Source organism: Pteropus medius, unplaced genomic scaffold (assembly GCF_902729225.1).
Source record: "Pteropus medius unplaced genomic scaffold, Ma_sr-lr_union100, whole genome shotgun sequence".
NCBI classification, from domain to species: Eukaryota; Metazoa; Chordata; class Mammalia; order Chiroptera; family Pteropodidae; genus Pteropus; species Pteropus medius.
In genome coordinates, this window is record NW_024352789.1 from 1697320 (window position 1) to 1706528 (window position 9209).

General features: G+C 64.4%; 3 protein-coding genes across 15 annotated transcripts in view; all 3 read left to right on the top strand.

Moving 5' to 3' along the window:
- The window catches only part of S100A3 (S100 calcium binding protein A3), a 2373-nt gene extending 1840 nt beyond the window's left edge, over positions 1–533 (top strand). For all 9 annotated transcript variants that reach the window (XM_039849774.1, XM_039849773.1, XM_039849769.1 and 6 more), the window contains exon 3: positions 24–533. In XM_039849774.1, the coding sequence (XP_039705708.1) occupies positions 24–188 (165 nt within the window). In that variant the 3' untranslated portion in view covers positions 189–533. The remainder of the gene's footprint in view (positions 1–23) is intronic.
- A 1119-nt stretch (positions 534–1652) lies between these two features.
- On the top strand, positions 1653–3837 carry S100A4 (S100 calcium binding protein A4). Of its 2 annotated transcripts, none has more exons than XM_039849751.1 (3): positions 1653–1806; positions 2638–2793; positions 3540–3837. In XM_039849751.1, exons 2-3 carry the CDS (start codon positions 2653–2655, stop codon positions 3702–3704), a joined length of 306 nt encoding a protein of 101 aa, XP_039705685.1. In that variant the 5' UTR covers positions 1653–1806; positions 2638–2652; the 3' UTR covers positions 3705–3837. The 2 variants fall into 2 exon arrangements, with proteins under 2 accessions (XP_039705685.1, XP_039705686.1); XM_039849752.1 differs by having other exon boundaries at positions 1760–1906; positions 3469–3597.
- Positions 3838–5847: 2010 nt separating this feature from the next.
- Positions 5848–9209, top strand: S100A5 (S100 calcium binding protein A5). 4 transcript variants are annotated; one of them, XM_039849763.1, is made up of 3 exons: positions 5848–5901; positions 7145–7295; positions 8927–9209. In XM_039849763.1, the coding sequence occupies exons 2-3, from the start codon at positions 7158–7160 to the stop codon at positions 9068–9070; spliced, it is 282 nt and encodes a 93-aa protein (XP_039705697.1). In that variant the 5' UTR covers positions 5848–5901; positions 7145–7157; the 3' UTR covers positions 9071–9209. The 4 variants fall into 4 exon arrangements, with proteins under 4 accessions (XP_039705697.1, XP_039705699.1, XP_039705696.1 ...); XM_039849765.1 differs by lacking the exon at positions 5848–5901 and adding an exon at positions 6567–6590; XM_039849762.1 differs by lacking the exon at positions 5848–5901 and adding an exon at positions 6597–7004.

Here is a 9209-nt window from a genome sequence, read left to right on the forward strand (position 1 = left end):
TCCGTTCCCCCGCACCCCCGCAGATGGAGTTTCGGGAGGGTGACTACAACAAGTTCTTGAGTGTCCTGGACAGCGACAAGGACGGCGAGGTGGACTTCGTGGAGTACGCGCGCGCGCTCGCCTGCCTCTGCACCTACTGCCACGGCTACTTCAAGGACTGTCGCCCCGAGCCTCCCTGCTCTCAGTAGCCTCTGCTCCAGCGGACAGCGGTCTGCTCAGGACGCGCCCTGCCCCCGCCCCAGGCGGTCCTGGGCGCACGGCCCCCCCCACGACCCTCCCTGCTCGGCTGGACTCTCCCAGGCTTGCCCCTGAAAGATTCAGCCGTGTTGCCTGTGAGGAGGGGACACGTGCAGGGAGCTGTCCCAGGGATGCCAGCTCGTGACATGCAGAGCGGCCCCTCGCCGCCTCCCTGCTGTGGCCTGTGATGGCTGAGGCCGGGGTCTGCTTCCGGCAGCTCAGACCCAGCAGAGCGTGTGCACGAGCGGGCGAGGCCACGGTGGGACCGGCCCTAATAAAGAACAGGTGTCACTCCGCTTAGCTTCATTCTTCTGAGAGGCCGGTCGGAGCCTGGGGGCAGGGACCCGCTGAGGTGGGAGGGCAGGAGGCCAGGGCAGCTTCAGACCCTGAGGAAACGGAGGGTCGGCCCAGCAGGAGGGGAGGGATCGATTGGAGGCCATGTCCGGGGGAGGCTGGTGCCACCTCTGGGGTCTTGAAGGAGAAGCTCCTTTGAGCTGTTGATGAGGGAGAGAGGGCAGCCCGAGCCGGGGATGGAACTCAGGCCTCGTGATGGGCGGGGCCGTGGCAGGGGTGTGGGGGAGGCTGGAGGGGTGGGCCTCTGGGGGGCCCAGGCAGCACTAATTGGATTAGGGCGCCTGGGCTGATGGGGAGGGGAGCCTCGCGCTGGAGGGGGAAGGGGAGGTCTGAGGCAGACCCCATCCCTGAAGCCCCAGCCCCTCGAGGGCTCTAGCCCCCCAGCCCTGACCCTCGCTCGCTCCCGAGCCCACGCCCCGCCCTGGGGGGCGAACCCCAGCCCCGACGCCTCCATTGTGTGCCACTTAGCTTCTGCTTTTCCACCCAGTCTTCGTTCTGACACCACCCGAACCCCGAAACGCCCCTCGCGACGCCCCCCTTCACCCTCACTCCATCCCTGAGCCCCCAGGACTGACTCCCACTCCTGCCCATCACTGCCTCGCCTGGGGCCTTTCTCCGCTGACAAGCCCTGCTGGCCCCGGGGCCTCCATTGGGTGCTGGCCCGTGGCCCCCCCCATGCCCCCAACTCCTGCCCGGCCTCGCCCAGAGTGCAGGAGCCCTCGGGGAACGGGGGAAAGGTGGCACGAGCCGTCCCGGGCACTGAGCTCGGGCTCCTCCCTCAGGGCAGAGTCCCACCTGTCACCCACGACCTTGGGTCCCCTTTCCTGGCTGTCAGGTGGTACCACTGTTCCCTGTCCCCCACGCCAGAGGCACAGACGGCCCCTGACTCCAGCTCCCTAAAACTCAGGCCGAGCTGTGTACACTGGGGGCGTCCACCCCACTGAGGCCCCTGTCTGCGCCCACTGGGCTCGCCCGTTGTCCGTCTCCGCGGCCCGGGGCGGGGAGCACGTTCGGGGCTGGCCGGCAGAGGGGCCCTGCCCTGGCACGCACTGGGTTGGCCCCGGGCGGGAGGGCTGTCTCCTGCTCCCCCCCGCTCCCCCGTCCCCTCCATGGGCAGGGCCCGGCCAGGGTATAAATAGGTCAGGCGCTGGGCTCTCCGCACGCTTCCTGTCTCCCCGGCCTCCCTCCTCAGCGCTTCCTCTGTGTCTCGGCCTGGTGAGTCGTGTCTGCCTGGCACGCCTGGAGTGGCAGGCGGAGGCTCGGCGCACGAGCAGGGGCAGCCGGTGGGCGCCAGATGCGCCAAGTGGGTCCAGATGTGAGATTCCAGTGTGGAGGCCCTGGGGTGGGGCGTGTGCGTGTGCAAGCCCGTGCGTGTGCGTGTGCGTGTGCGTGTGCAAGCCCGTGCATGTGCAGGAGGGCAAGACGTAAGGAGAGGCAGGTGCGGGCGGCTGGACCCGAGCCCCCGCCCGGTCCGCTCCCGCCGCGTTCTGGCGTGCGTGAGCGTGAGCCCCGTCGGCGTGCGCGTTGGCTCGCGTTTGCTGGGTCGCACAAGCCTGTGTGTGCACACTCGGGTGCGGGAAGCAGAGCGAAGGCGGAGGCAGCCGTGGGCTTTCGTCTCGTCCAGTAGCGGCCCGTCGGCCTCTGCCCAGCTCCCGGCCACCCAGCCCAGGGGAGCTGGCCGCCCCACCCTTGCCTGCACCCGTGCCTCTGCCACCTCACCCCGCCCCGCCCCACGCTAGGCCACGGGCTTTTTCCGCTGCGGGCTCCCTGGCAGGCCTCCAGCAGCAGCCTTGCCCAGCCATGGGTGTGGGGGGAGAAGAATGGGCTGGGTGGGGCGTTGTGGACGGATGGATGGAGGGAGGCAACGGAGCTCAGAGCCCGAAGCGTCCCTTTCCCCGCCAGGAGCTGAGCCCCACCTTTCTGGGCTCCCCCTGTGGTGGGGGCAGTGTCACCAAGGGCTCCCCAGAGGGACCGGGTTTGGTGGGGCCTTCTGAGCACAGAGCTGGGGTGGGGCGGGGAGGGTAAAGTCTCCCCTGTGACCCCCAGATCCCGACTGTCGCCATGGCATACCCTCTGGAAAAGGCTCTGGACGTGATGGTGTCCACCTTCCACAAGTACTCGGGCAAGGAGGGCGACAAGTTCAAGCTCAACAAGTCGGAGCTAAAGGACCTGTTGACCCGGGAGCTGCCCAGCTTCTTGGGGGTGAGTGGCTGCTGCCCCGGAGTATGCACTCCCGTGGGGCGGTCCCCATGGCGGGGGCGGGCAGGGCCCTGGGAGGCAGCAGCCTTCCTGCACGGCTGGCATTTACCACCAACCGAGATGGGGAAGTCGGGACAGAGAGCTTGCTCCCCGCTGCTGGGGCGGAGACTCAGCGAGCACCTGTCACTCATGTCCCGGTGCCCAGCAGAAAGGGGGCTGAGCCTGAACAGGGAGGTTAGGGGCTGATGGGCCGGTGGCTTTGCATGACTTAGCCGAAGGGCCACTGCAGCTCAGAGAGGCCACCTAAGTGACTTCCCAGGGTCGCGGCAGGCAGAGCTGACACCTGCGGGCCAGGAAGGTCCACCTCTGGCCGTCACTGCAGTGGAGAACGGTTTTGCGTTTCTATCGGGCTCGTAGGCGTGAAGACAGTTACAAGGACACACGCCTATTTCCCCCAGACAACCACAGCTTCCCCGGTATCCAGCTTTATGCAGCTTACACGTTGCTTTCACGATCATCGTCTGATTGCATTCTTAAAACGACCTCAGATAAAGATGTGGTCCCCTTCCGCGGTGGGCACTCAGACTTCCTCTCCCTCGGGGAACCCTCCTCCAGCCCTAGCTTAGCTCCGCGGCCTGAGTCCCAAAGCCGGGCCCCCCAGGACTGGCTTTTCTGCAGGTGGAAGCCTGGGCTGGCCTGGGCTCCGGCCCCCCACTTCCAGTTTCTACCCGTGGCTTCTCCCCCTGCAGAAAAGGACGGACGAAGCCGCCTTCCAGAAGCTGATGAGCAACCTGGACAGCAACAGGGACAACGAGGTGGACTTCCAGGAGTACTGCATCTTCCTGTCCTGCATCGCCATGATGTGCAACGAGTTCTTCGAGGGTTTCCCCGACAAGCAGCCCCGGAAGAAGTGAGGGCCCCCCACGTGTGTGTGTGGGGGGGCCGCCGGGGTCTTCCCCGTGGGCAGCGGGCACAGAGCCTTGCTCTGGCTCCTCCAGATGTGCACGATGCTGAGCAAGTCCAATAAAGATGTTTGGGCGTCTTGAGGCTGGTGGTCTGAGCCTTGGCGGTGTGGGGAGGAGGCTGGGGGAGGGGTCAGGGATGGGGCGGAGAGTGGCCGGCCGGCTGTGGAGAGAAGTCTAGTGAAGCAGGGGAGGATGTGGATAGCTGTGCGTGTGTGTGTGTGTGTGTGTGTGCGCGCGCGCGACTGGGGCTGACTCTGATGGGACGGAAGGCGTAAAAGGACTGCCCCAGAGGCTGAAGCCAGACTGTGGGCTCTTAGCCAGCGCACTCCCTGCCGCCTCCGACTGAGGCTGGGTGGGATGGAAGGTCCCATCTGCTCTGGTTGGGGCCTGGAAAGGAGTTCGGAGTGAGGGGGGTGAGGGGGGTGAGGTGGGGGAGGGTGAGTTGGGAGGCAAGCAGTGAGGCAGCGTGGGATGTGCGGGACGGGGGCGGCAGGGGACGATCCTGACGGTCACAGCCCGGGCCCTGTCCCGCCCCCGCCTTCCACTGCTCTGGCCTCGAACCCCAGGGGTGGATGACCCCTCCCGTCCCTGGCCAGATCAGGGAGGCGATGTCGGGGAGACCAGCGGCCTGACTACACGGTCCTTCTCCACACCCCCACTCCCGTCTCCACCCCGAAGGCCCCAGGCTGAGATGTTATCAGACCGTGGTCCTGCAGAGGGGGATGAGGCCTTGGAGGAGACGGGTCGGGGGCCGTGGTTGCAGGGGGAGCAGGTGAGATGGCGGGGGGTGGTGACCACAATTTTGGAGACAAAATTCCAGACATATGAGCCGATCAATAAACTTGAGATCCCTCCGCCCACCCCGAAAATATCAGACCTGCTGCTGCTTCTCCTTAGGTTCAGGGGCTGAGGTCGGCTTCGGGGCCCACCTGGGTGGTGGGGACCTTTAAGGAAGAACTGAGTGGCGGGCGGGTCCAGAGGCAGGGAGGATTTGGTCCCCTCGACCTTCCAAGCTCTCCCCTTTCTTTCTCATTGCATTGTGTTTTTCTCTCAAGTTTCGGTGGGGCGGGTGACTCAGACATTCCCTCCGCGGGTGACCACGGGGCCTTGGGTGGGATTCGGTCCAGGAAAAAGTTTGCCTCCTCCCCCGTCTCTCGCCCAAGTCCGTCCGCCCGTCATCCACGGGGATGCCCTCCCCTGAGCCTCCTGCATCACTCTGGCCTTCGGAAACTCCTGTTGCTAGGCGACCAGTCCCGGCTGCCCGTCCTGCGGGGAGGACCCAGGCCGACTCAGCGACTCGGCGGGGCTGCAGCAGCTGTGGGGTGAAGCCCCCAAGTCCGTTCTGCTCTCAGACTCGGACCGGTTGGTGGTAGAACAATGTCTGAGTTTCTCCTGACCCCGACCCGACTCATACTGCACCTGGGACCTGCGCCCCGCAATCCGTAACCTCTCCCCCATGACCAGGCACTGCCCTTCGCCGACCCCCTCCCAACCTGAGTCTCATTCCTAGGGTCTCTGACAGTTCTTTCCCATGAAGATCAGCGAGGGTTAGAAGAAATCACTCATCCGAAAGCTCTTTAAAAACCTTAGCTGAAACTTACTGGATTTCTTTAACCAATGTCACCACAAAAAATAAAACAAACGAAAAACCTTGGGCTCCATTGCAGCTAATGACCTTGACCATGCCCTTGGCAAGAAACGTCTTCCCCCATTGATTCTGTCTGGAGGTGTGTTGGCTTGGGGCCTGGGGGAGCGGCCGTGGGCCTGGGAGATACCCTGGGTTTGGCCCACACTTCTGGGGTCTCCTTTCTAGAACAGCCCAGCTTCTCCTCATCCACCCCGTTGACCCCTCAGATTGCGATTCTGGCTTTTGGTGGTGGACACAAAGCTTCTGGGCCAGAAGCTGCGTCTGCCATGGTGGGCTCAGGATGCCCCATCCCCTCCCTGTGCAAACGAGAGTGGCAGAGGGGACTTCTCCCCAGTCCTGTCTCAAGGGGCTCTGACCTCCTCATGTCCCTGGTCGCTTCTCATTGGCCCTGTCCCTCCCCTGGTTTCCTAGGGACTGGAGAGAGGGAATAAAGGCAGCCAGCCAGCAGGGGAGGGAGCCCGTCTCTGCGGCGTGGGTGCCTGGCTTGCTCCTTCTTTGGTGAGCCCTTCCTCCTTATGGCCCTGCTCATCTCTCTGGTGGGGCGAGCTGGATGACTAGGCCAGGGGGTGACGAGCTGTGGTGCCCTGCCCCAAGGAAGGCTCAGCCCGATGAGCGGGCACGTGCCTGGGGAAGAGAGGACAGGGCGTCCGAAACTGTCTGTCAGCGCTTCCTGAGAAGGGGGTTCTGGGGTGGGTGGGGAAGGGAGCCAGCTGGTTGCTGCTGCGGGTGGGTGGCAGGGGGCCCTTGCTGAGTCTCCTGGAGGCGGGGAAGCTGAGGTTTTGGGGAGTGGGAGGTGATGACAGGAGCCAGGCTGGTCGCTGCTGTGGGCGCCCGGGGGCCCTCGCTGAGTCTCCTGGGGGCAGGGGAAGCTGAGGTTTTCGGGAGGTGGGAGGTGATGACAGGTCCAGCTCGGAGCTCGGGGTGGGCTTCGGCTTCTTCCTGCTTGCCCGGGGCTCTGCATGGATCTACCTGCAGCCCTCGAGTTCCTGGGGCGTTGCTGCCTTCCTCCCCAAGGGGGAAGTGGTTTTCGTGTCTGAGTCACGGAGCTCCGGGCTGCCTCTCCTCCGGGGCGGGTGTGGTTGTGCTGGCAGACTGGACCCATTCACTACAACGCCTGGCTCCAGCTCTCAGAACGGCCCTGGAGATGTCCATAGGGCCACACCCCTTGCTGTCCCGTGGCCAGTCACGTGAGGCCTGGGGATGGAGTCCGGCTGGACAAGTCCAGTCACCTCTGCCCGTTTCCTATTAAGACTTTATCTCCCGGCTCCGGCCTTAGCCCCTGCCAGCCTCCGGGCTCTCTGCTTGCCCTGCCCCCTACTTCCATGACGGGACACCCTCCGAATTCAGGGGATTCGGGCAGCTGGCTTAGGGGGAGAGCCAGCGAGCTGGGCGGGACAGGGGGAAACCTGACCCCTCCTCTGCTCCAGCAGCTCTCCTTCTGGGGGAGCTGCGCGTCGCCCCTCCCTCGCCCCCCCAGCATCCCCTGAGCAGGACGGTGCACGGCCTCCTTCGGGGGCTGGTCAGTTTCACTGCTCTGGCTGCTCCATGTGCACCTTGGGTCTCATCAGAACCTGTCCTGACTCCTTTGGGTCCGCTCATTGGTGGGTTTCGATCTCGTCGTGGGTCCCAGTCTCTGGTCCTTGAGGTGGGGTGGGGGGGGGCCGGGAGCTGGGCCGGTGATGGGGCAGCAGAAGGTCTGGCTTCCCTGGGAGTGTGATCCGCCCCCTCCGCTCACTCCCAGGGTTGAACCTGTCATGGAGACGCCTCTTGAGAAGGCCCTGACCACGATGGTCACCACTTTCCACAAATACTCGGGGAGAGAGGGCAGCAAGCTGACCCTGAGCAGGAAGGAGCTAAAGGAACTGATCAAGAAGGAGCTGTGTCTTGGCGAGGTAGGTGACCGTGCCGTCTCTCCTCGGAGTCCAAGTGCTCCCTGCGGGCCTGTGGGGGGCAGGGGATAAAGGAGGAAGCACGGACAGCACTGTCGGGGTCCCCAGTGGAGGATGGAGGCCTGGCCCCGCCTCCCTAGAGACCCGGCATGAGGGGACACACACCTGCCCTCGGCATCCTCTGTTCTCAGCCAGGGGCAAGATGGCCAAAGGGGACAGAGACCGAAGGCAGAGGGTGGACATCTTGGGCCAGCACAGCTCCAGGCACTGGGGGCGGGTGGGGCTCCCCGGGAAGCAGGAAGCCCACGTCAGGGTTTAGAGAGTGAAGTGGGGGGACACGTGATGTCGAGGCCAGGCCCGTGCAGCGGAGGCAGAGCCTGGGTGTGGCATCGTGGGGCGTGGTGGGCTCCAGGGGGCCCAGGTCTTGCGGCACGCAGCTCGAGGCCGGGGGCCCCCACGCGCGGGGCTCCCCGCCGGGGCTGACAAGGGACCCAAAAGCGTCATTCTGCTGGTTCACGGACACAGCGAAGGAAGAAGCAGAGCTGATTCTCGCCCGGCGGAGGTGGTGGCGGGGAGAGTGCCTGCGAGGCAGTGGTTATATTATTTTTGTAGTTAAGAAAAATCGAGGCTCAGATACATCATGTGACTTGTCCAAGGCCACCCAGCTAATGAGGAGCTGAGCTGGTGTGACCCACCCCACCTTCCCACTGCTTTTTCTTTTAAAATTCAGCTTGGGTGCCTCCCCAGAGACAAGCTCCCCCGAGTGTGCCCCTGTGGGCAGGGGACTGAAGCAGGTGTGGTGTCACCAGGCCAGCTCTGTGGCTTTCCTGCCAGCTTGTGTGCATCTCAGAGATAATGAGGGCAGAGGGAGGGGCCCCGGGGCCAGTACGGTTAATTACGGGGGGTGGGGGGGAACAGATGCTCTGGGGAGGGCCTGGCTATAACAGGAGCCCAGACTGGGGACACAGAATGCGTCACAGAGAGGCTGTTTCCATCTCCGTATGTCCCCACGTCCTGCCTCCTGTGGAAAAGCTGGAGCTGGGGGCGGCGAGGAGGGCGGGCAGGATGTCTGTATTGTCTTCCTGTCCCCCTCGGGGGCCCTGTCCCCATCCCCTGGGTAGAGCTGGGCTGGGAGTGCAGCGGACCAGACAGAGTGCAGTCACGCTCCAGGCACTCGTCACCACATGGCTGTCCTGCAGGCTCTCCAGCAGGGAAGGGAGGCGGTGGCTTCTCGGCTCCAACACACTGCTGTCATGAAGAGACCTGGGCCCACTCTCAACTGTCCCCGACAGGGGCAGAATAAGTCCGAGGCTTGGATCATGCTCAGTGCCCTGTGTCACCAAGCTGTTACTTTGGGTGCTGTATAAAATCTAGGTTATTTGTTTGGGTGGGGAACGGGGCTCGCCTTGCCTCCCTGCTATAATCTGTTTAGATTCAGGCGTCGGGCCACCGAGCCCCTGCTTGGTGCCAGGCCCTGCGCTGGGTGTGAGCTGAGGGAGACTGGGCAGCGGGAAGCTCGGTGCTGCTGACCTGGCCTGGGGTCACCCGGAGGCTGCCTTCCCAGGGGGATGGAGTGGTGCTGGGGCAGCGCCAGGCGGGGTGGCTGACCTGTCCCTCTCCCCGGGCCCCCCTAGAAGATGCAGGAGAGCGGCATCGACGACTTGATGAAGAGCCTGGACAAAAACAGCGACCAGGAGATCGACTTTAAGGAGTACTCGGTGTTCCTGACCACGCTGTGCATGGCCTACAACGACTTCTTCCTGGAGGACCACAAGTGACCCGCCACCCCGCCTGGGGCCGAGCCTCTGCAGCTCCCCTCACAGACCCTCTGTGCCCCGAGCCCTCCTCCCCCTCCCAAGGGGACCCTGCTTCCGCCTTCCCTCCAGGCAGAGGAAATAAAGAGTTTCTGGTCCAGGG